The sequence below is a fragment of the Onychostruthus taczanowskii genome, unplaced genomic scaffold (genome assembly GCF_017590055.1).
Source record: "Onychostruthus taczanowskii isolate IOZ18803 unplaced genomic scaffold, ASM1759005v1 scaffold37, whole genome shotgun sequence".
NCBI lineage: Eukaryota > Metazoa > Chordata > Aves > Passeriformes > Passeridae > Onychostruthus > Onychostruthus taczanowskii.
The window spans coordinates 4,489,931-4,516,568 of record NW_024501126.1 but is presented as its reverse complement, the minus strand read 5'-3'; the positions used below and the strand labels follow the sequence as shown (position 1 = coordinate 4,516,568).

At 35.5% G+C, this 26,638-nt stretch overlaps 1 protein-coding gene across 1 annotated transcript in view; it reads left to right on the top strand.

Moving 5' to 3' along the window:
- ABCA13 (ATP binding cassette subfamily A member 13) overlaps positions 1 to 26,638 on the top strand; it is a 168,646-nt gene that overhangs the window by 98,400 nt on the left and 43,608 nt on the right. The window contains exons 37-44 of the mRNA XM_041411692.1: positions 146 to 336; positions 1,956 to 2,028; positions 3,568 to 3,686; positions 4,664 to 4,751; positions 11,083 to 11,191; positions 20,961 to 21,015; positions 21,648 to 21,825; positions 24,436 to 24,551. Of these exons, the coding sequence (XP_041267626.1) occupies positions 146 to 336; positions 1,956 to 2,028; positions 3,568 to 3,686; positions 4,664 to 4,751; positions 11,083 to 11,191; positions 20,961 to 21,015; positions 21,648 to 21,825; positions 24,436 to 24,551 (929 nt within the window). The remainder of the gene's footprint in view (positions 1 to 145; positions 337 to 1,955; positions 2,029 to 3,567; positions 3,687 to 4,663; positions 4,752 to 11,082; positions 11,192 to 20,960; positions 21,016 to 21,647; positions 21,826 to 24,435; positions 24,552 to 26,638) is intronic.

Below are 26,638 nucleotides of genomic sequence, written 5' to 3'. Positions count from 1 at the left end.
GTCCTGTTCTGTATTTTACAACATAATGTGCGAAAGTTCACTTTAGTTTTCTGTGTTTGTCAAGGGGTTGTTTTCTTTGTCTCACTTAGATATTTCACTTGCCGGAGCCTCAAGTATGCATGGAGCCCACCTTGTTCTCACACAGATTGTTGCCTTTCTGATGAAGAGGTTTCACCACACAAGGCGAGACTGGAGAGGAAGCCTGTCAAATGTGCTGCTGCCCGTCCTCTTTGTTGCACTGGCAATGGCCTTGTTTAGTGTGAAGCCGCTGGCTATCAATTATCCTTCTCTCAAGCTGACACCAAGACTTTATGACAATGCAGAATCCTTCTTTAGGTAAAGGGCTCATCCATCATCATCAATATCCAGGGCTCTGGGACCTTTACCCTTGAGCTCTCCTATTGTAAAGACCTTCTTGTATTCTAGAACGAATGACAGGTTACTTTTTGCAATAGTTATGTGGAGTTTTTTATAGATGTTTAATACACTTTTATAGATTATTATAAGGTAAAGATAAAATTAGAAAAGCTTTGTGTGTGAAGGATTTTCTGGAGGAAAGGGCAAAGGCTTTGGAGAAGATTGAACTCAAATCAATACCAGCCATGACCATTTATATGTAAATGAACAAGTGTATTTGAACAAGCATATTTGAACAAGCCTTTGCATGCTTCATTTTAAAAAAATTGCTTAGGCCTGAAGTTATTTTCTCAGAACAATTATTGGGTTTGAAAATGCCACACGGTATTTACAAAACCTGCTGCTCTTCTTACTCAACCTAATTTCTGTATGTTCAGCTTCAAAACCAACTAGACTGTTTATTTATTTATTTTTAACGTGCAGTGTCTATGGAATTAATCTATATATAGAGTGCTAATCACACATATAAGTCACTTTCTTTATTGTGCAAATATACACTTGAACATAGCAAGATGTTGTTTGGATTTATAAATATAATAAAAATTTATTTTATGAGCATGAAAACACTTTAGCAATGCCAACAGCTAGAAATGCATGACTATAAGGAGAAGGATGCCCATGAATAGATGTTGAGATTTGTTTAGCCATAATTGTAATGAATTTTCTTTACATGTCATAGAGTTCTTTGAAATGAGATTATTTTGGTATGTTTCTTATGCATGGATTCTATAGTGCTTTAATTTCTTGGAAAATATATAGGACCTTGAGACTGATGGTTAATACAGCTACACATATTAACATGCCTTTATTTATTTTATTTTTTTATTTTTCTTTTCCCTTCACTCCTTATACTCCTATGGTCCTCTTTGAGCAGCACTGAAGGTGGTGACCTAGGAAAACTTTCTCAGGTTGTACTGGGATATTTCTCTGATTGGGACCACAGATGCATGAGTTCACAACATGGGTAATTGTAACTAATGTAACAATTTCCTTAAATATTGAACATTTAATTTTTTTTTCTTTCTGTGTAATGGATTCTCTTAGCCTATTTTTGGCAGCATGGAGTTAGTGACAAATCGTTTCTGATAAAGGAGCTGGCACTCAGGTGAAGAACAAAGTAGGCTTTACTGTTAAAGGTCTAATCCATACATCTTAAAAGCCAGTGGCAGTTTTCCGATTAATTTCAGGATTATTTTGATCAAGCCTGGTGTCCATATGAAAGATGAATAGACAATAAAGAAAATATTTGTTACGAAGTATTCTAGATTTCCAAATTCAGGAATAGTGACAATCCTTTAATAATTGCTGCAAATATGACACATGAAGCTCATTTGATGCCTATATAAATATTTTTAATAAATCAACTTTGATAAAAGTAAGTAAAATTTGTATAACTCTAGACACAGCTGCTGCTGTGATGAAATGCTAAGAAGGTGTTAGCATGCCAGATCTGCTCATTACTCTCTGGATTTCTTCTGTTAAGTGACATATTCCTTTCATTTCCAAGTTATAATTTTTATTACATTTATTCCTATTAGAAAAAATAATTCATGCTGGCAGATGGAATCTGTGTCACCTCAGGATTCATGCAGATGTGTGTCTGAACAGGAGGTATGTAAATTTTATTTACTTACATATGTAAAAAATGTGTGTATATTACTTATAATTCCTTGGCTGCTGTTTTTGAAGGGCTGGTGAAAGTGATGAGGAAATAAATCCTCACAGGTCCGACTTTGTTATGATTGGAGGTTTACTTCTGTTTCACTTAATGAAATTGTACACAGTTTTCTTGTTTATATATATACGAACACATGTGCACTAGAAATGGCTATAGATTGATCTGAAATAACAGGATCAGAGGCAGCTGAACTATTTTCAGCAGATGCAACTTACTTTAAATGTGTTTTAGGACTCTGAATAAGAAAAACCTTCATGTAAAACAAGGTTAAAATATAACACTTCCTTAACATCTGGAACTTTCAAAGGGAAGGATGGGTGAACCTGGCTGGTAGAACCCACCAGGGAATTTACACTTCAATAAGATTTAATTGTGAGAGTTTGCTTGTGGTTTGGATTTTGGATTTCAAAATACAACAGGCTTCAAGAAATGAAGGATTTTGAAAAACATAATGAATTTCAGACCTTCTTAATGAATTATTTTTTCCTGCTGACTTGCTCTGCGTTGAGTAGTAGACAAAAATATGAAACTGCATCTGAGGTGACAAATGTATTTCCCCAAAAAGGAGAATCCTACAAAAAAAGTTTATTTTGTTTATAAAGATGTAATTATTTAGAATAAGAGTAGCACATGAAATATAGTGATATAGTTTTGGGAAAAATGGAAGGAGGAAACTTATTTTTTACTTTTCTGGATGAGGAATAAGTTTGCCTCTAATACTCAAGAGACTTAAAATACAAGAAGGTTGAATAAAATACAAATGGGAACTTTCACAGGGAGAGGTCTATTAACCATGAAAACTGAAAGAAGTTACTTGACAGTGGAGGCAGAACTTTTATCTGTGAGCTATGTAAGAGCAATCTTTGAGAGTGAATTTTTATTTTCTGTAGGTTTGAGACATCAAAGAAGCATTAAAATTTTTCTGTTTATTGGCATAAAGTACTTTGTAAAGCTTCTGAGATAATTGAGTCTAATACCTTTCACCTTTTCTTTGGTTGTGGAATATCCCACTGAATCATTGGAAGACATCTTCTTTTATTCTTCTGTTCAGCTCATCAATTAAATTTTTACAAGCTTATAACATTAATTAGAATTTTGCTTTCATCTCATATTTATCTGGTGCCTATTTTGTGTTTCTTCTCAGAAAAACAAATAAAAAGCAGTCTTGCCTTTTCAATTGCTGTAAACATTCCTAAGCTTATATAAAAGTTTTGATGTTTTCAAAACAAACTGACTGACAGGGCTGCAAGGGAAATCAAAGGCATTTCTAATGTGTAGGTGGTGCAATCACTTGAGTTGCCTTATAAACATAAAAATATTAATAATTTATTGAAAATCTGTTAAAGCTGGGAAAAGCAAACCGAGTTAAAAAGAAATCCTATGAAGTGTGCATCAAAATCCAAAAATAAGGGTAATGTAGTGCCACTGCTTTTAAAAAGAGCTTTACTTACTTTATGTATGCTTTTTTTCAGATGTGCCCAATGTTCAATACCTCTGCTCCCTATGTGAAGAATAAGAAAGGACATATTTTGTATAATCTTTCAGGGTTCCCGGTGGAAGAGTATTTAGTGAGGTCTTCCAACAAAACAAGGTAACCTTAAAATGTCTAGCCTTTGTTTATCCTTTGTGTATAAACCCCACAGTCCTTCCTGGTGGACATAGATAGGCATAGACATTTGTCACTGAGAATATAGAGGGTCGTTGTCTTTATGTGGTGATTGTTATCAAGGTGTAGAGTTAGGCTGCGATTCAAGGTAACATGAAAGATCCTCAATGGTCACATTTCAGAACTTCCTTCAGCAGCTGCATGATGATCACCTCTAGACATAGTCTGGAGTTTCTTCCAGGTAGTGAGCTATTTCAGCATCTCAGAGATGCATATCTAAACCAGGTGATCAAAATAATTTCCATTCCTCAGAGACTCAATCTAATAGAGGTGGATATGCTCCAATTAAAATTGTCTTTGAAGTAGAAAGGGCTGGTGTGCCCCTGGCAATACTTCATATTCTGTGATATCAGCAACAGAGGTTATCTGCTGTATTTTGAAGTTTATTTCTTTTATTTATGTGCCTTTACAACTCAACCACTGCTGATAATGTAAGTGGAAATATTAGAGCATGCATGATTTTATTGAGGAGAAGAAAGTGTTAGCAACTTATATATTAAAAGAAAGGGAATCTGGTTTGATAGAGGTAAGCATCATTGGATGAAAGATTCGAGCTAATATATGAATGGTTTAGGAAGAAATAAAGCTGTTCAAGATGTTTCTGAAGTCAGTAATACCTCACTTGCTCACACCCCTTCCTGTTGATCAAAGATTTCAGCTTTCAGAAAACAAAACTTCTTATCTAAGGGAATACCTTTCCTGGAAAAAACCCCAATGATATTCACCCAATTAAAAACTGCATTGTCCCTCTTCTTTTTAACAAGGAAGTAGTTTGTGAGGGGTGAAGTTTTACTTTCAGTTGAAAAATAAAGCATTAGTGTACCTATCTCAACTTTACCCTTGCAAGAAAACTGCAGAGCTTAAAGCAGGTAACTTTTTGTTAATTTAATTTCTACTATCAGATATGGTGGTTGGTCTTTTGGAGGGACAAAAAGATTTGAACTTCAAGATAAACAATTGAATAACACCAAATCTCAGCCTCTGGCTAAGGTAAGAGTTTCACATATGTGTGCACATCTGTATGTATGTATTGATTACTTTTTCAGGCTTCAGACATCACAGTACTTAGCAAATAATAAATCACTACATGAAATCCTTGCACTTGAATAATTTGGAAAAAAATCCTCTGTCTCTTATCGTCTAACTCTGTTCATAATTCTTGAAGCAATCGCCTGTGTTTGAGAAACTGTTTTAAATTAGTCAAATGATATACCTTTTTTTTTTCTTCAGTCCCAGTGAACTCATTTTAGAATCTAAGTTTAAATCTTGCTTTTAGGTAGTCAGGCGAATAATATTTTTTGTTTGTATTCTGCAAAAAGCTGATGTCAGAATTGGCCAAAGTGCATTGAACATCACAGTAATGCGTTGCAGTTGATGCTTTTTCATGCCTACAAGGGTTACTTTACTTTGCTTCATTTCTCTCACCACCCTCCCTCTAAGAGTAAAGAGATCTTCCAGGAGCAGCTCCTTCTGCATAACAAACATACTATTCTTTTTTCAAATGAACCTTTCTAAAATGTTCCAATGGAAATAAAATCCACTGCATTGGTAAGTGCTTGTTAGCCTCCAGATCTCATCCCAAGTTTTCACAATATGGAGATACTGTACCTCTCATGGCCACTGCATACCAAAAGGCCTTAAGGAAAAGCCCTTTATTTCAGTTGTGCTTAGAATAATCCTTCTTTGATTTCTGGGATCCATTCAAATGTAGATGCATTACAAGTGGAGGAACAGCAGTCTTGGAGAAGTATTGATGTATATCAGTGAGAGGTCTCCGCTTTTGTACTTTCCAGATTCTAGATTAGGATATGAAAGAAAGATGCTTCTGCCTTTAATTTTTTTAATGTAAATATAGATTTTATGTGCTCTTATAAAGAAAAAATAAACAAGGAACAGCATAAATAAGCTCCATCCCAAAATCCATTTGGAAACAAAGTGTTAGGAAAAAATACATATTTTCTCCAGTTCAATGTAGTTTCATGCTTAGTTTTTCAAAATCACTTCCTGTTTCTAATGCCTTTTCCATAAAATTTGTTAGAAATCTCCCTATTTTATATACAAATCTGAGCATACACAGATTTTCATTTTGGTCATTTGTAATCTCTCTTCTAGTTCCATATATTTTATAGCTTTGAACTCCAGTTCCATCATTCCTTTATGAGAAACCTGAAAGTTTTCAGCAATATTTTTTTTTCTGACTTCAATTTTTCCTGGGTATCTTTAATCATTTTAGCTTCTTGTTTTAACACACTTGCACTGTGGTCCTTTTTTTTTTAGTGTTGGGTATAGAGCACCACCTGCCATCAGGATAGGGATAAATTATAGTTATACCCTGAGTAAGTAAGCTTCATATTTCAGACCCAAAGCAAATAGTGAAGTAAATTTATAAAGGGCACTGTGTTATCTAAAGCATCTCCTGGAAATGTCTTTCAAGGGATGCAATGTCAAGTTATTGCATTAACCTTTCAGTAACTAATGACCAGATTTTTACTTTGACCTTTCAGGTCTGTTCATGAGACAGTGAATGTACCATTTACATAGCCTGGTGTGAAAGAAAATGAGAAATTTGCATTTAAAGAGAATTACTGTATCATTCACTTCATTTTAGAAAATTTCCAGACCTTTATACATTCTTTTCCAGTACTTGAAATGCCAGCAATTTTTCTTGTTCAAATTAAAAATTATTTATTTAATAACTATTTTACCTAATCATACTGTGCTGTATATGCATGCACATGAAGAATGTGTATGTGTGCATACAAGAGAAAATATATCTATGACATGACAAATATGGCTAATTAAAAACATTGATTATTGGCATTCATTAATGATCGGTGCTATGTAGCAAAAGAACAACTTCTCAATTTTTTGTATTTTCTTGACTGTTTATTCTTTGGCTTCCTTTGGTAATATGGCCAAAAAATTGTTCAATAATAGCTTCAGAGTTGCTGTTTTTCATAACATAATGAAATATAGGAAGAACATGTAATTTTAAATACTGCTGAAAGGCAAATTGTTCTGTTCACATGTCATTTGGAAGTATATTTTTTGGAGTATATTTTTCCAATCCCAGGTTGGAACTTGAGGCGTTACAGTAGAGTAATTGTATAAGTGTCCAGAGGAAAAAATTTCATCTTTCTAGTTTAATATCAATCATGAATCTGGTCCAGCAATCCTGATGGACTTCTCTGCTCCTTCTCAGCCTTTTTTCTTGATAAACCATATGTTAGCTGGAATGTCAGTCTAACTTTATTCTGGAATATTAATGGCAAGTAAAATATTATGTAATAATGTAAAACATGTCTTCACAGAACTTCAATCTGATGTGGTGAGGGGTTGAGTTTTTCCTTGGGAAAGAATTTTCCTAACTATGGATAGAATATAAAGTAAAAATTAATTATACTGATGTATATAGTTTTCTGTTCCTCATCTCTTTTCTGCCATCTGTAAATAATTACCTGTGTGGCACAAAAGAAATATGAAAGATGTTTCAGCTAGAGCTAGTACATTTCCTTTGTTTTTATATTTTACCTTTGTTAATAATTTTGAATAAGAAACAAGTCTTTAGAAAAAAGACCTTAAATGTACCTTCTGAAGTAAACAACCTTAAATGTCTATTTTTCCTGTTTATAATAAATTAAATATCCATTTAGTTATTTCCTCGTGGTTTGATTCAGTTAAATAATGCAGCTTGGAGGATAATTCCAGTTAACTTGTTGGATATTAAAATATATTGTTACACACGATGCTGTATTGTGGTATTCATTTGGATACTGGTTGCATTACTTTATTTCAAAAGTGCTCTCTGAACATTTGTGACCTTTCCCCTGTTGTTGTTCTGTGTTGTCAGAATTTTGCTTTGTTGTTTTTTTTAATTGCCTTTTTCCCCCAATACAATAGACACAACTGCAGTGGAGTTTCATTATGTATGCATGTAAAACTTTCTATTTTGTGAAAAACTTCCAACAACCAACAGAATTAGAGACGGGTTTATGGGGCTGCGAAGAAGACAGGTTACCCTTGATCACTTGTTTCTGTCTTTTTGCCCTGATTGCTACAGGAGCAATCAGGAGGTCCTGCAGTGCAAAGATTTTCAGTTTTCCTTGTGAATCTTAGGTTTTCTTCACTATCTTTTGTTAAAAAAAGCTCTTGTTGATTAATGAATGGGAGATCTAGTTTGTGGAATAATTTGTGGGAACTAAACTGGAAAAGAACAAAGGAATTTCATGACTTTGCAAAGAGAAGATATTAGGTTTTGTTCTTTTTTCTTTTCTTTAAATGTAGGGAAATAGTGATTTGAGACATTTGAGTACCATGTGCCATTTCATTACACAGCATGTGGAAGATATCCAGGGGATCAGGCACAGCCTACATGAATTTATGAAAGGCAGATCCTGTGTAACCAACCTGACCTTCTACGACAAAGTGACCTGCTTACCAGCTGAGGGAAAGGCTGTGGATGTTGTCTGTCCAGACTCCAGTATAGCATTTGACACGGTCTCCTGCAGCATGCTCCTTGTAAAACTGGCTTCTTGTGGCTTGGATGGCTGACTCTTTGATGGCTAAAAAACTGTATGGCTGGGCAAGAGAGCTGTGGTGCTACATCCTCTTGATGGCTGGTCACTAGCTGTGTTCCCCGGGGCTCCGTTTTGGGGCTGGTCCTAATTAACATCCTTGTTGATGATCTGGATGTGAGCACCCTCAGTAAATATGCAGATGATACTAAGATGTATAGGGATATTGATCTGCTTGTGAAGGTATGAATGCTTTTCAGAGAGACTTGGACAGACTCCATCATTGGGCTGAGGACAACTGCACAAGGTTCTAGAAGGTGAAATGCTGTGTCCAGAACTTGTGTCCTAGGAGCCCCATGCAGCGCTACAGGCTGGTGGTAGAGTGGCTTGAGAGTTTTCAGCAGAAAAGGGACCTGAAGGTCCTGGTTAACCCCCAGCTGAATATGAACCAATGTGTCCAGGTAGTGACATCTTGGCCTGTATCAAGAGTAGCATAGCCAGCAGGATAAGAGCAGTGATTTTCTCCTTGTATTCAGCATTGGTGAGGCTGTACCTCAAGTACTGTGTTGAGTTCTGGGCACCTCACTTGAAAATAATACTGAGGTGCTGAAGCATATCCAAAGAAGGGCAGCAAGGCTTGTGAAGCGTCTAGAGAAAATGTCTGATGAGAAATGGCTGAGGGAGATGGGTTTGTTTAGTCTTGAGGACAAGAAGCTCAGGGGGGACTTCATTCCTATCTACAACTCCCTGAAAGAAGGCTATAGGGAGGTGGTGGCGGGTCTCTTCTGCTGTGCCTGCAGAGAGAACAAGAGAGAATTGTCATGAGCTGAAACAGGCAAAATTCAGATTCAGATTAGATATCAGAAAAAATCACTCTTACAGAGGTCAGGAATTGGAATAGTTTTCCCAGGGAGTTGGTGGAGGCATCCCTGGAGGTGTTTAAGAAGTGTTTGGATCTGATGTTGGGTGATGTGGTTTAGTGTTCTAGGAGTTACAACAGTAGTGCTGGGTTAGTGGTTGGACTTGGTGATATTAAAGGTCTCTTCCAACCTTGATGATTTGATGATGCTGTTGAGGTTTCAAGCAGTTGTGAATACCACATAAAGAGTAGAAAATATGAAAGATAATGCAGGAAAGCATAATGGCAGATCAAAGCTGCTAATTTTTTACAAAATGGCTAACAGAGCTTGTGGCAAAAAAGATTGAAGGGTGAGAGGCAGAGAAGAAATGACAGTGGACCTCAGAGTGGTTCTTGGAATTATGATCCAGGATAGATGGGAGGAAATAAAACAGACTCAGAGTATTGTAAACCTCACCTCACAAAAAAGTGGAGATTCAAACAAGTAGGTAGTCAGGATAATTAATCAGAAGAAAATTATTAAGCCAGAGAAACAGAACTGAAGATAAGGCAGCCTACACTGAGAAATATAGAGGAGAATGTGTAAGAAAAAACAGTCAGACTCTGGAACTATGGTCCAAGTAAGGATTGTAGTTGGATAGTATAAGAAAAAAGAAAAAAAAAAGGCAGAATCATCTGCAAGTAAATGAGAACAGCATCAATGAATGATAAGAGAATCTTTAGGGAAGTTTCGAAGTGTATAGATGGCAATTCTAGAAACTATGAAATTAAGAAAGCTGAAGTCTTATAAGAGGAGTGTTAGGGCAATAAAGATGTATATTAAATCCTGTTCACTTTGCATTATGATTCAGAGTCCAGAGAGACAACGAGAATTGCCGTATCTAGGATGTACAAAATACAGAGTACAAACAGCTGATATCAAAGACAGAAAGGTTAGGAGTTTTTCAACTGTTTAAAAAAAAGGGGAGAAGAAAGGGTGCTAGCTGTGAGAAATGGATAATAATTAGATGGTTTTAAATGTCGCTGAAACTGAAAATAAACATCCATAATAATTTGACGTCATTTACAGTATGGATAATATAGATTCAAAGGCACTATGATTAACAGTAATGGGTGATAAGAATCAATTTCTAACTGCGGAGGAAATTCAAAGCTCAGTATATTTGGTTTTGGGGCATATCAAGCTCTTGGCAATGGTTTTAGCAAGTAGAAGTGTGGATTAAGAGTACTTTATCACATCAGGGTGAAGCTGCATGATCTGAAGATAAAGTATATGTAAAAACAGAATTGTTTCCCTGTTTTCCTCAGAAAGACTGACTTGCCTTTTGTGCCTTAAAGTTTGTCTGCATCAATTTCCTCCGTGTTTAACAAGCCACTGATGCTCGATTCTGAATCATAATGCAAAGTGAACAGCTTTGTCTATGGAACAGCTTCATACCTTGTAAACAGTGTCTGCTTGATTCTTTCTTTCCCCCTCTTTCTAGAATATTCTGTTCCTAGATACTTTATGCTTTGTGCCATATGTAAGTATTATTTAGAGAAGTCACTTTGAAATTTCAATGATTCTTCCAATTTAAGCAATAGTTTTACTCACCTTTTTGCATTTCTGATCAAATTAGTAAGTGTTATTTTCACATCATTGTCCTTCTATTTGTTCAACCACATGTGTTTAAAGGAAGGGGGACACAGTGTTCCATTAAATCAGAGAATCTCAATTTAGTAATAAACATATGTGCACAGCTCCAACAATAGAAAACTGCTGCATGTTGTTGAAAGACTTATGCAAATCAACCAGTTCTGTTCTGCCTTGGTTGACTTTCTTCTATAAATAAAGGTCATAACAGAAGAATTAGATATCCTTCATACAATTCTTAAAGGAATGTGAACTTTCAGATCAACATGCAGATTGAAACAACTTTTGATTGACATTTTCTATTCTTTCTTCCAGGTGTGGTATAACCAAAAAGGTTTCCATTCTCTGCCATCCTACTTAAATGAACTCAATAACTTCATTCTGTGGCTGAATCTACCTTCTAATGTGGATTGGAGAGAGTATGGTAATATTCTTTGTATTTATTCATATGTTTTGGAAAGAAGTTTTTAAATAAACTATAACAAGTATGAAAATTTTTTGGTTTACAGTAGGATTTCAGAGTTCCATTTCTCCAGAGGACTGAAAAGCAAAAATTTTAATTACAAAGAAAGTTTTTGTGGAGAATGTAATACACAGTAAGGAAAAATTTTAATTTAAAGCTCAACCTATCATATGAGTTCCTTACAAAGACATTCCTGTGGAATAAGTAAGTGTAAAATGGTTTGGGATGTTAGTCTCTCTGAAACTGCTGCTAGGGCTTACTTAAATGGCATAAGTAAGGCACAACAGACTATGAATTTATAAGTATGAATCTATAAATTTATAAATTTATTAAATTTATAAATTTATGGATTTACCCTGGATATGTAAATATTTACCCTGGATATGTAATATATGTAAATACCCAGGGTAAATCCAGAATGGCCTGTAAATTCACAGGGCAGTGTGATGTTTCATAGCATCCTGTTACTCAAAGAACTGCTATATATTATTATTGTACGAAACAAAAGAGCAATTAATGTCTGACATGTGAATTCTCTGATTCAGATATCCTGAACTTTAATAAAGTGAGAATTTTATGAATAGATATCTAAAAGGAATAGGTATCTAAAAAATATCTAGATGAATAGATATCTAAAGAAATGACTGCTGCCAAAGACTCAGCTGTTAACAAAGATGAACTTTTAGGATGTGCAAATCTAGTTTGAAATCTGGGCATGATTAACTTCACAAATTCATGTTAACTTCTATTCATTCCAGTTCCTTTCATTCTTAAAAATTCTGTTAAATAGGAATTTGGTTTAGGGAAACTTAAAAAGAGCTTTTGACCAATTTTTAAGAGTTCTTGTAAAGTTAGGATGATTATCGTATGTAATGGTGAAATGATTTTAAGTGTTTTTATAATGAAGAAAGAAGACTAAATCAGTGAAAATGGGGAAGGAATCCTGAGAATCTAAAACCAGAGATTAATTAAGAAAACTTTCTGGCATGTCCAAGAAAAAAAGAGTAATAGCTTGTTTTCAAGATGGCTGGGGTTTCATTTCTCTAAATGAATTATGAGAATGGATCAAAGGTAATATGTTTACACAGAAACTTTGAATGAAATGAAATCAGAAGTTTTAACAAGAATTTTTAATTGAAATCAATTTTTAATCAACTTTACCCTCAACTTCATGCGTCTGACTGATGCTAGCTTTTTTTTCTATACCATTAGATGTCTCATTCTGGAACTTAAACGTTTGTGTACCCTTACTTTTGTATCTATCATGGAGAATCAGGGTTTGCTTTCACTCAGAGAAAATGATAGCTATCCCAAAGATTTTGGGAATGATTTATTTTTTGATCTTGCATGACACACTAATGCAGCAAGCACAACAGTGCTTAAGAAATATTTCAAGTCTGGTACTGATATCTACATTAGTATGGGTTCATTGTATAATCTTGTGGCAGAATATGTTAGCTGCCTGCAGAAGTAGAGCTAAAGAACGAGAAAGTTATTTATTTATTTGTTCATCTATTGGAGAAGTGCAATGAAGATGGACTGATCATGTTCTTGATGCACAATGTTGAAGGAACTGTGATAGAAATATTGGGAAGATAGGTCAAGTTACCTACCTAGATGTCTGTATATATATATTTGTTCATGTACTCATGTTTTTGTGTGTTTGTGTGTGTGCACACATGTATATATGTGTATTGTTTGTGGAAACCAATATATATGTATATTTTATTTCTAAAAACCAGTTTTCCAGGGCTGTATGGGCCACTGGAACTCAGTTCACTTTGACTTTTAACTTTCTCTTATTTAAGGATACTGTTCTAACAGAGAAGAACTATTCATATGCTTTTGTTATTCAAATTGTTATATGCAGTCCTGTAAGTCAGTAGTCAGAAGACCTCATACTGTGTTCCAAGACTGAAATCTATTCTTTTTGATTTTTTTTTTTCTTCTTCTAAACTCTGTTTATAGGCAAGGTCAGTTCTAGAATATTGTTGGAAATTGCTGTGAGGAAGCTTGTTAAGATGTTGCAGAGACATGGCTTTGTAGCTGTGTCTCGCATTAATGACATGTTATTTCACAGAACAACTTTTTTCTAACGGAACCAGCGCTTCTGTACGACTTTTAAGTGACATAAAAATCATTTGGTGCTTTAAAAGGGACTGTAAGAACAAACACTTTTTTTCCTTCACAAAAAAAAAAAAAAAAAAAAAAAAAAAAAAAAAAAAAAAAAAAAAAAATTGCTTTACAGAAAGAAGCTTACTACAATAGAATAGAGCATTGCCATGGATGTAAACAATAGCAGCAACTATGATATTGAAACAACCTTGAGCAAGGCCAACAAGATCAACCATTTGTTTAAGTGCTCATACAAAAGCTAAGAAACCCTTTCACTTGGCAGTGATATCCTATGTGTATTTCTTGAACATGAACCCAGTAGGAGTTCTCCCAAGATCTTTGGAGGAGGGAAGAATCATTACAGACCACATGTTGAGTTCTACCTGCTTTGCCCACAAGGACAGATCCAGTAATTTTCAGTGGAGATCAGTAGCACTAGTCCAAGTTTGTGAGAGGTTTTGATAAAAAGCAGCTGAGCAGGAGGCTAATTGCTTTTGTCTAAAGTCTTTTCTGCAGTCATGAGGGTACAGAGTATAAAGACTTATGATTTAGTATGAAAGTTTAAAGGAAAAAAATTTACGTAAGAGTATAGAGGACATATGCTGCCTTGCACTGGTTTATATCTCTAGGGATATCTGTTCAAAAAGCTTTGAAAAAAATTATTGCTTTTTGTTCTGTCAGTCCAAGATACTGAGTCTTCAGCATGCAGCAGCAGGAAATTATATCTGTTTAGTGATTAAAAAATCAGTCCTTTTTCCTATTGTATAATCTGATCTTCAAATACTTTCTCTGCAAGTAGAGAGATTTCTCCTCACCCCAGTCTCTTAACAATTTGGGATTATTGGTAAATTTCTCGGTGAGGATACTAGGAAAGTTACAATGTTTGTTTCTTGCAATTTTCATGTAAATAGTGATGTGTCTGTTGAAGAAAATATCTGCCCAGCTGGATGTGCACATAACTAGATGGAGCAACAGAAATTGGCCTGATCAGTTTGTGTCAATTTATTGTAGTAAATGGATCAGATGTCTCTTTTGAAACAGCAGTTCAGTAATACTTCTTGTATAAAAAATATGTTACGTTCTCTATCATGTGGCTATCCAACCTCACCTTTATCATCAGGTAAGTCTCTGATCCCATTGTGGGAAAAAGCCATCTGTCTCAATTGTGGAGGAAATCAAATGCAGTCTGTTTCCTAGAGGGTTATAAATTCAGTGGCACATGATGAAAATGAAGATGTTAATAAATAACTTTTTAAAAAGTTAGTAAGACACTTCAACAACGGAAGTAAGATATGCAGGATTTTTGTCCAAACCCTTCACCTCTGACTGGTATTCAAGCTTATGTGAACGATGTTTTCTAATCTTTTTTCTGAAATGCTGCATTCCTGCAACTAAGTAATGTAATTGTGAGCAGAAAAAAATGCAATAATGGAGTAGGGAGAATACAAAACTAAAAGGCAATATTTTTGCTTAAGCTTAAGATAGAAATCTTGATCAAGTAAAAACGTTATTTTTCACACCTAATTGTATAATCTTGAATCAGAATGTGGTTATTATGCTGGAGTACAGGAGAAGGGCTATAATCTCATTCTTAGGGTAAGGCTATATAAAGAAAAAAGGAGTGGTTGTCATCTATAATTTTGTCTGTAAAGCAGAGCGGTCAAAAAAAAGTTCTTACATCATTGTTCAAAGAACAAAAATGTCTCAATATAGAAGGGCCTTTTGTGATGCAGTTGCCCTATCTTAGGATTCATACTGGAGTCATTGATTTTTTAAAAAAAGCTTTCATACTAGGATTCATTGTAGCTTTCATGTAGCATCCTCATTTATTTCAGATTCAGTCCTTCAAAAGAGCAGAAGGGATCAAGGGAGTAATTTTCAGCTGAATTTTGGTGGAAAGTGGATGTATAGTTTCCTGAATGCTTTGCAAATTATAACTTTAAACCTTATTACAAAGGAAACTGTGAAATGGCCTTTGGGTGGAACCTTCTTAACCATGTCTAGTTAGTGGGGGAAACTTAAATAGAAACCGTTAATGATGGTGCTGCCTGTGAATTTATCCATAAAATATAATTTTCAGTTAATAGTAATGTCTCATTTTACATGAATGGAAATATTGTCATATATATATGTATATATATGTGTATATATGTATATATATGTACTACCTCAATTTTTCTTATACTTAATATTTTATTTGGTCTGAAATAAAATGTCTTGAATAAAGAAAGATAGATTGGTCTTCTATTCAAAGTCTGCCACAGTCATGGTATTTAGAATCAGTAGCACAGATCTAAACTGATCTATGTATGCAAGATTCAGCTTAACATAACAGTTTACAAAGGAGTGACAAGTGACACACCCAAAATATGGTGCAGAACCAGAAAATACACCTAAGGACAGCTCTGACTAATCTACAGAGATGACGTACAAGCTTGAAGACCTTTAAGATTTTTTCATCTAGATTTCTCCAACTGATACTGAGAAAGTGTTGCTGGGTTGATATCACTTTCCTTATTTTTGCTGAAAAAACATGGATTTTGAAGTGTGTTTATGCAGAAAGTTGCACCCAGGTGGGATGGACTGGACTACCAATGACTTCTGTTATTTATCATGTACAGGATGGAAATACCCAACTCTCTAAAGTTATGCCAAATTGTGCATGCCTTTATTTTCTGACAGAGAGTCAGCTGGTGTAGATGTGAGATAAAAGATCTAGAGCACTTTCTCTTGAAGGCACAGATTGAAGACTGTTAGTAAGATATTGGTATAGGGAAAGGTGTCCTAAGCTGTGCAGCTCCTGAATGGCAACAGGGCAGGATGCAGAATGTTCACAGCAAGCTTGTCTAATGTGGATTCATTTTCCTCTTTTTATTGTACAAAATTTTTATTGTACAAAATATTACAATCCTTCTAATATTTTATGAAGAATTTATTTTAGTAGGTTAGTGATCTCTTTTTAACAAATTAGAATCTAAATTTTTTTAAATCAAGAACAATGCAAGGGAAGGAGTAGGATTGTTCCACCTGGAAGAGAGAATACAAAAGGGAAATTATAGAGAAGCTGAAGGGGCTACAATGAATAGTTTACTGCTTCTTCCACTATTAAGCATTTAGCATGGGGCTCCTAGTGTCATTTTCAAAGTAAATACACTCTCCTGCCTAGGCCCCAGCTGTGCTACTGCTGAAATTTATAGTTAAACTGTAAATCTCTGACTATTTCCCACCTCTTTTTTTTCCATAGTAATGTGACTTGCAGGACTGATAAAAATGCACTTGTTCTCAGTTGTATAAAAAACCCAACGTTTTCATCGAGCAATACAAGAGATGACAACTGAGCCCTTTAAATTAATGAAAGACAAAAATGAGGAAAAAAAAAAAAAAGACACACCAAAAATGTAGTGAACTAAAGGCAAAACAACAGAGAAAAGAAAGAAAGTGAAGCTTCATAGCTGAAAAAATCTGAGAAAATATATTCCCACTCCTGAATTGCTTTTGCTTGGTTTTGGAAAGGTTGGAATGCGTCTGTTACAATTTTTCACCTCCACCCATAAAAAAGCCTAAGTGATCACTGTAAAAAGAATGTGATCAACTGCATTCTGAAGACATAGATAAAGGATATTTTAGGATGATAAAGAAAGTTTTTGTTGTGATTAAGTGAGGAGAATGTAATGGCAATCTGCAGATGTGGAAGAAATAATTTTTATCCTGAGAAATTTATGAAAAGGAGCAGACAGAGTTAGTGCTGAATCATATCATATTTGGTGTTATTGCCTGGCTTGCTTTGCCCTTGTGAATACTGATATGGTAATATTTGCCCTGAGGGCTATTCACACAAGGCTTGCAAGTACAGTCCTTAAAAAAATCCTTGCATGAACACCAGAAGCATCTGTTTAATTGGGGCTTTATAATTTAGAACTTCTTCGTTTATCTGTCATTTATAGTTTTTAAGTCCTCAAACATGGCAGAGAGTTTTCAACTTAATGAGCCTCATTATAGCAGCTTTGCATAGTAAAAAGGCATATAGAAGCAAGAAAGTATCAATAAATACATTTCACATCATTTTAACAGCTGTATTGGGACATAGATATGTGTAAAAAAAGATGGTCTAGGTGGTTAGAAGAAATGTAGGAAGGGATAGGTTACAGAAGTACATGGAAGAGTTTTCAAAATAAAAAAATATATATACTAGCAAATACCATATATTAATTCTGTTGGTTTTTTGAGGTATTTGAAGATAATTTATAACTTATTTCTTGAGTTCAAGGGAACTTTATTCCTCTGTGAATTACAGGCCAGTTTGTTGGCTCTATCCAAAAATCATCTAATTTTTGACAATAGGGTGAAGAAATCATTATACTAAAAAGGCAGCAAATTCAGAGATTGTCGTGCCTCAGACTAATTGAAGAAACTTAGTATACTGAATCAAAGGCAAGTATTACATTTAATGCAGTGATAGAATTTTGAATTCTAAGCACAACTGAACTTAGTTTAGCACAGTCATACTTTTCTTACTTGTAATTCACAACCTTGTGAAATTTAATTTCAGTTGTGAGTGTAAACTAAAAGCAAATGTAATCCTTTGTTTCATCTACATGATTGGAAATTGGCTGCCAAAAATGTTTGCTACTCCTAAGATGTGTGATTAGTTTTTGTGACTATTCCATAGAAGGAAGTTAATTCAGTGTGACTTTGACTTTTGATTGGTATTGTATGATACAATACTGCAAGGAGCATTATACTATTTAATGTCATGAGTTTTTATTTTCTCCTGCAATTATCTCTTTTTCACAGTTTCCCTTTATTCTGTAAGTTAATAGAAAATAAAACAGTGCATGGAACCCAAGTCAACTGCTGTAGACTTTTGTTTAATACCAATGCAGCAATCTTAAAGTTCCCCCCGAGATCTTGCTGCCAGGCAAGGCAAGGAATTGTCCTGCTCTGCTCTGCACTGGAGTGGCCTCACCTTAAGCACTGTATACAGTTTTGGGTGCCACAATACAAAAAAGAAACTCCAAATTAAGCTATTATTAAGCACCCAAAGGAGGGCCACAAGGATAGTGAAGGGCTTGGAGGAGAAGTGGTATGAGGTCACTTGGTTTGCTCAGCCTGGAGAAGAGGAAATTGAAGGGAGACCTCATTGCAGTTTCCAGCATACTCACAAGGGGAAGTGGAGAGGCAGGTACTGATCCCTTCACTCTTGTGACCAGTGACAGGACTTGAGGAACTGCCTGAAGTTCACCCAGGAGAGGTTTGGGTTGGATATCCTAAAGGAAAAGAGGGTGGATGGGTGCTAAAACAGGCTCCCCAGGGAAGTGGTCACAGCACCAGCCTGAGAGAGTTCAAGAAATGTTTGGACAACGCTCTCAGACACATGGTGTGACTCTTGGGGTGTCCTGTGTAGGGTCAGAAGTTGGATCTGATGATCCTGGTGTGTCCCATTCAATTCTACATATTATTCTATGATTATTTCTTCTAATATGCTTACTTTAGTTCAAGCATTAGAAAAGCCTAGAAAAACTTTCTGGGAACTAAACTAAACTTTTTTTCTGTCATGCTACTTCTCCTTTACATAAATGGAAATTCTATGGTTCCAGTGGGAAAGAAAACTTTTCTTTGATATGCCTGTTTTGCTTCAGAACAAATAGCAGCAGTTGTTTAAAAAATTAATGCTTTAAAAGAAAAACAAAGGAAAATTTATAACAGTCCCTGAAGGCACACGACATGAAAGACTTCTACAAATAGCAAGGTATCTACTAGTGATACATCAAAATGTTATTGGCCTGAATCTTCTTTTGTTTTTCTAACTACCATTGAGCTTCAGTGTACTGCATTTAGTTGGTATTTCAAAAATCTTTACCTTGTACAAGTTTTGTGTGTGAGTTAATCATCATCTTGTTTTTCAGCTTTTTAGCATGCAGTGATTTAGTGATGTTTAGATTAATTAGGCTTGAAGGTGAGGAATGAAAAATTAAAGGGGAAAAAAATAAGGCAAAATAAATGCCTGTTTAGTCAAATGGCACTTGTTACTAGAATGAAGATTTTTTTTGTCTTTTTACAGCTGGACTTTAACAAATTCAATTAAGTGGTGCCCCCCAGAGTCAATCTAAGGCTACCAACAATTTATATCTTTACCAAAGATACTAGAAAAATTATAATTGCTGTTAGGATTAAGTTTGTTTCTTTGTTTTAATTTGGAGCAGCATAGATTTATTTAGACACTAATTAAATAATGCTGATGTTGTGGTTTAACTTAAGGCCCACTCACATAACCATTTCCTCAGTCTCCCCCAGTGGCATGTGAAAGAGAATATTAGAAGTGATAAAACTCATGGGCTGAGATAAAGGCAGTTTAATATGTAGGAAAAAAGCCACACACACAAGCAAAGCAAAGCAAGGAATTCATTCACCCTTTCTTGTGGGCAGGAAGGTGTTCAGCCTTTCCCAGGAGAGCAGGACCCCATCATGGCTAACACTGACCTAGGAAGGCAAATGTCATCACTCCAAACATCCCTCCCATTCCTCATTCTTCCCCCATGTTAGAGGCTGAACATGATGCCACATAGTATGGAATGTCCCTTTGGTCAGTCAGGGTCAGCTGTCCCACTGGGACCCTCCCAAATCCCTGTGCACCCCCTACTCTCCTTACTGCTGGAGTGGGGGAGGAGCAGAAAATATCTTGGCTCTGAGTGCTGCCCAGCAATAGCAACACAAACATCCCTGTGTTATCTCATTTTTTCCAGCACAAATCCAAAACATACCCCCTATCAGCTACTGTGAAGAAAATTAATTCCACCCAGCACAGCCAGCACATCTGTCAGGCACACCTTCTCAGATAAGTGGCCAACAGCATCAAGTCCAGTGGAACAGCAACTTTTGCAGTGGCAATGATTTGCACCTTCACCCTCCCACAATTTTTCTTTTGTTTTAGAAGAAAAGAGGCAAAAAGACACAGTTTTTATTCATAAACTACCTTCCAATTCCAAAGTTAATTTTGCTAGGTTGCTACAGGTTGGTTGCACCAAGAATCAAAATAAGCCTAGAGAATTCATTGCCTGCCTAAGATTTTTCTTGGTCTCCCAAACTAGGCATGTTCTTAATGCAGAGCTCTACAGTTTCAATCAAAGGTATGACTTTTTTTTTTTCTTTTGTGAATTTAGCTAAACAGTTTTGCTCAGCAAAACATCAGTAATCTAAAAATCCTGAATGGTCTAATCTAAATTCTAAACCAAGTGTATACATTGCAGTAACAATCTACCTTACCCCAGAAGATTAGGTATATGAACAAATTCTACTTTAGGTTTTGTATTTGGTCTCTTCTGTGATGTAGGTTCTGTAGTGATATACAGCATTGTTGAAACAATTTTTGAGCATCAGAACACAGAAAAGCAACTACTACTTGTGTTTATTCATTAGTTTTTAGTGGTTCCAGACTCTGGAAATCACTCAATGGGAGACAGTGTTTGGTTTTGCAGACTGGTATTTGAGCTCTTTCAGTTGATTGCTAAGTATTTAGCCTTTTTATTCATACATATAACAAGTGTTAACCATGTACTCCAGAACTTAAAGTCCTTAATGACATTTAATATGTCACGATTTATTTTTCTTTTCACAGGTATAACACTCTACAGCCAACCATATGGAGGAGCCTTGTTGGATGAGGACAAAATGTGAGCAAACTCTTAAAATGTTTCACTGCAGCAATCAGCAGACAATTGAAACTATCAATTAGATAAGGATATATATTTCCTGGAATAGATGCTGTGAATGGATAGACACAATTCAGTTCTGCTGAGTGAAGCATTTTTTAGCGTGACCTGTCTGTAAAGTCCACTGTTTATACCAAAAATAGTTGCAGTATTTTGTAAAGAAAATACTGAATTTATGCTGATTGTGTCATAACAGTTTTAAACCGGGTAACTGTTTCAAATTATTTCAAAGGTTTAAATTTTAGTTTTCTGTAAAGGTAAAATATTTGCATAAGCTTCACTTTACAACTCAGACACATGCTGTGCTTTGTAACTCACCTCTAGTTTTGTAACTTAACAGATCTTATTCCTGTTCTTTAATTAAATGTTGACAGTGAAGAGACATTGTGTCCCTGCTCATTACAGGGTGTTGGAACTAGACTATCTTTAAGGTCCCTTCCAACCCAAACCATTCTGTGATTCTGTGGCGTTTGCAATCAGAATAAATGTCCTAATGTCTAGTGTTTTGGTGAAAGGTTGGCCTGCAAAATGCTAGCATTTGAGGGGTTTTTCCCCATTGTGTTTTCATTGCACTATTTTGCTTTTTACCCTAGAATGGAGAATGTTCGTCAGTGTGGGGTAGCACTGTGCATCATGCTGGGTTTCTCCATCCTTACTGCATCCATTGGAACTGCCATAGTGAAGGACAGAGTATCTGGGACAAAACGCCTGCAACACATCACAGGCCTGGGTTACAAAACTTACTGGCTTGCTAACTTCTGCTGTGATATGGTATGTATTACATAAGGGAGCATGTGCTCAGATGGACGTTTAAAGCTAGTTTCTTATAAATGAGTAAAAGGAGATATGGTCACAAGATAATGAATAAAATTTGTATTGTGCAGTGACAGCTCTTGGCTGACATGCTAACAAACATTAAGTCACCATTCCTATTTTAATGCAGGGTGGGGATTGTGTTCCTTGCTTCCCAAAGTTGAATTGTAATTATTTGCTAGCTTTAGCTATGTACACTATTTTACAAATAAAATAAAACTGACTAATGAGCCTAGACAGAAAGACTCTTCCACACAGCAGCTCACAGCACGAATTTCTATGCTTTGAATTTTGCCATGCACTGGCAAAACCTTAGAAATTAGTGGAGAAAACTGAAAATACTAGTCATCTACTTTAAGGGATAATTATGTTATGTGTTTTTGTGGATAATATGAGAGATACTTATGATTGGTACCTTTTATTTGTGTCAAAAACTGGAAGAGGCAGCTCAAGGAAGTGGTGGAGTTGCCATCCCTGGAGGTATTTAAATGCCATATAGATATGGCACTGAGTGACATGGTTTAGTGGTGGACTTGGCAGTGCTGGATTAATGGTTGGACCTGATGTTCTTAAGGTCCTTTCCAACATTTAGGTTGGATTCTATGACACCCTGGTCAGGAACAGAAATTTTTGGAACACTGTTTTCATTTAGACCGTTCTAATTATGAAACATTAGATCTTCACCCATCCATGCTTGAAATCAGAATTTTCACACTTGAGCAATCTTGAGGTAAGAGCACATTTTTCCAAATGTTATTTACTTGGCCAGTCAATCTTGGCATTTCTTTTTGCTGCTGCTTCAGATAAGAAGACTTGGTTAAAAACAGTCCTTCATCATTCGGTTTCTCCTTGTGAGCAAAGTCAACTCCTCATTATTTTCTGCCAATCTCTCAAAGTGTTCTCACAAATTCAACACAGTACTGCATGATCAATCATGATGTGGGAAAGAATAGACACTGCTTTAAATGCTAATTGTGCTACAGATCATTTAGGGACACTGAACACATGAATATATGAACTGTCAAATTTTAAATCCCTCTACGTATTTTAAATATTACAGGCTGTGTCCTGTATTACTGGTAGCAGAATCTTTACTAGGCATGCAGAAGTATTTGATTTATGAAATTGCTCTCATGAGAATCAGGCTGTTCTTACTGTATTTATAGGTATGAATGATATTCATTACTATGTTCAATAAATGGAAAAAATGTAAGTGCTTGGAAAATTTAAAGAGAAATAAAGACATTTTGTTCAGATTAAGCTTGTGTCCCTAGAGGGGCAAAATTAAATCTGTTTTGTTGTACATGCACAACTTCTGTAATATACCATGATTTCAGGGTAAGATTTCCAATAGAATTTGATTTTTCAAGTTATTGATTTATTTCTAGACAGAAGCCCTAGGTCTGTTGAAAAATACTGGGACTCAAATGCATTGTGACTTCTCTAAAATATTTTTAAACAGCTTCAGGATAACTGAAACATATATCTATGGGTGGTATGTTATGATACTTGTATATGGCAAAGAAAAGGTACACTGTGAATGAAAACATTGCATCCATCCACATTTTACTCCATTACCCTTGACTTAAAAAACAAAAAAAAAAAGTATGTTTTCCCACTAGCAAAGATGTGATGGCCTCTGGTTTAATTTGGAACAGGTTTTCACTGTGCTTCAGTATGAAAGTCTAATTTTAACAGTATGTTGTTCTTCTACACTGAATATTTAGCTAAACCTTGATTTGTTGCCTCTATTGTGGTTGTATCTCAGAATTTCAGTTCTGTTAGGTTAAAGCTATAAAGCTAAATATTACATAAGCAGAAATGGAGGCAGTCAGCACCTAGTGAGCTCAGGTTCAGTGCACAGAGCAGGCAACACTGAAAATGGAGCTGAGCACAGGTCTTCACATCCTGACGTGGCTATTTACTAGCAGAACGCCTTTCTTCAATACGTGGATATGAATCTCCTGTACCAATCCCACCTTGCCACCCTCAAGTATTGCTTGTCATTATGTCAAGAGACTAAAGAGAGAAACTGCTTTCCCTGTTGCCTAACGACTGTAATGCTTTTACATGTTTTTAACATTCCCAATAAAAGATGTAATTTGCTTCATCAGCGCACATGGTCCTTCATTAAAATCTCTTTTAAAATTACATCATTATTATTCTCCCTCATGAATGCAGCTCCAATCAGTGAAACTGCTGTTTCTGAAACCAATCCTCTGTATTCACAGTGTAATTTGATACTTTGGAGCAATGGCCCCACCTGGACTCATTATCTGGAAGAGTTGGCTTGTTAAATGGATGTATTGGAAAGGTCAATAAAAATAGGATTAAGGGGGATGTTCTGTAGTCAGATTTTATCTTGTCAGGTTGTTTCATGTGTAAGGGGCAGTTTCACAGCAAGTGCAGACTATCAAATCTCCAAGCTCTTCTGCCTATTTCCTCCTAACTTACAGTATAATTGTATTGAGAGTATGGAGAAATTAATTTGTTAAACCCTTCTATGCAATTTACATAAGACCAGTAAGAGATGCTTACCTGCTCAATTTTTTTCCCTTCTGTTTCTAGCTGCTTTACATGGTTCCAGTCACCCTTTGTGTTGGTGTTATTAGTGCCTTCCAGCTATCAGCCTTCACTTTCCGAAAGAACTTGGCAGCCACTGTTCTCCTGCTGATACTCTTTGGGTATGTGATTGGAAAAGCTACTCTGGAATTACAGCTTCCAAGAAACAAACATAAATCTTTAGATGTAGTTTGCACCTGCTGCTGGAAGCATGGTTTTCTGTATTTGTAACAAATTATGATTCAGCAAAGCATAGTGAGAAAACAGGCTGAAACCTGAGTTTGAAAATTAAACACAAAAAGTGGAGGGAGATTTACTCACACATTAAAAAAAAAATAAAAAGGAGTGCAAAAGGAGAGCAAACATCTTAGAAGATACTCAGCCTGTATAACAGCAGTTTACTGTTAGAAATTGATTGTATGTTATCTTCCAGAAATGAGGGAATATTAACATAGGTCAGAATTTCAGTGTTTAGCTGCGCAGAATATCATCAAGAAGTAAGAAATGGCTTTTATTACAGCTCTAACCATTTTCTGTAATTCAACATAGGTGTTTATATTGCCAATGAGAAGTCTGTCCAATGTGAAGTACTGGGGTGGATGGAGATTTGTCTCCCAATAGTACTGTGAGAGAGGAAATTTCTACCATGCTCTCTTGCTTAGTTTCACATGAAAAACAATAGCAGCAAAAAACAAAACAAACAGACAAAAAAAAAAAAAAACAAAAAAAACAAACCAAAAAATCCACCAAAAACCTACAAAAACCAAAATCAACAAAAACCAAAACAAGCAACAACAAACCCCCAAGCAATAAACAGGAAAAAAAAAACCCCAAAGCCTAACCAAAAAGCAATACTGTAATAGAAGGTTAAAATAACTGGTTCAATAAAGGATCTCTATAAAACTAAGTCTGTTCAGCCCTGGGATCAATTATATTAATAGTGTGTTCTGTCATGTCCGTTGAGGGGCAGAATTGAAGTTGTTTTGCTGTACATGTACAGCTTCTGTAATACACCATGATTTCAGGGTAAGATTTCTGATAGAGTTTGATTTTGAAATTATTTATTTATATAAAGACAGAAGCCCCAGGTCTGCTGAAACATACTGGGACTCAGCTCATAGTGGGAGTCATAACTCTTCACCATGTCTAAGGTGATGTTAAAAATGCTGAAGATGAATTGTTAAAGGAAAAGGCTTCTGAGAATTTTATTACTTATTTCAAGTAACTAATTGTTGCTGCCCTTGTAGGGGAGAGTGCATATCTTACAAGACAGATGTTTAGATAATGAAATATATGTACTTAATGAGAGAATGGTAGGCAAAGAAAAAAGAAAGGACCTTCTACAAGATCAGGACATGTTCTGTTCCAGGAAGAGTTTCAGATAAACCCTTCAAAAAACTCCCCAATTTACTATATTGCTCCTTGAAAACTGTTTTCACAGTTTTGTGCCTCCAGCAACTCACTGTTTAGAAACTGTGTAGGTATCCTCAAATTTGGATTTTTTTCTTGGAAATTCTTGCCTAAGTTTATTCAGAACCATATTTCATAATTGTCCTTCACCAAATGCTTTTTGCAAGCCAAAACAAGCAAAGTCCTCTCTTGTAAAACCTTCCAAATTCCATGTATAATTCTATTTATAATTTTTCCTTATAATTCCAGTTTGAGCTCCTATTTCCTGGATGTGAATAGCCAAAATAGTATGAAATATTCTAGAGGTCATGATGCTAGGATTTTGTAAATAACTTGTATGAAATATCCCAAGTTCATAATTTCCTCCTCTCTGTATCTTTCTTGTGTAGTACCCTCACTTCCTTTCTTCTGCACTTCCATCAAGTGATTCCTTCAAGTTAAGGGCACAAATTCTAACCAGTCTTAGTGCAAAGATTTCACATTATGAAATCTCACACCTTATTTTATTGGCTTTACAACCACTGAATCCTTCTTGTGATCCAGTTGCTGTCATATTAGCAAGGCATAGGCTTCTATAGAAACCCTAGCCAAGCAGCAATTGAAGCACACAGTACAGAGCTGTAGGTCTACTGAAGTCAGGACCGGGTTTTTCTAGTGTGCTATGTATGGGCTTTGGCCCTGCCCACAGTGAGCTATCAAGTACCAGTTATGCTGGCATTGTTTTAATCAAAATGTTGAGTTATACTTTGAGTATCTCAGAAAAAAAGTAATTGAATGAAAACAGATCTTATTTTGTTGA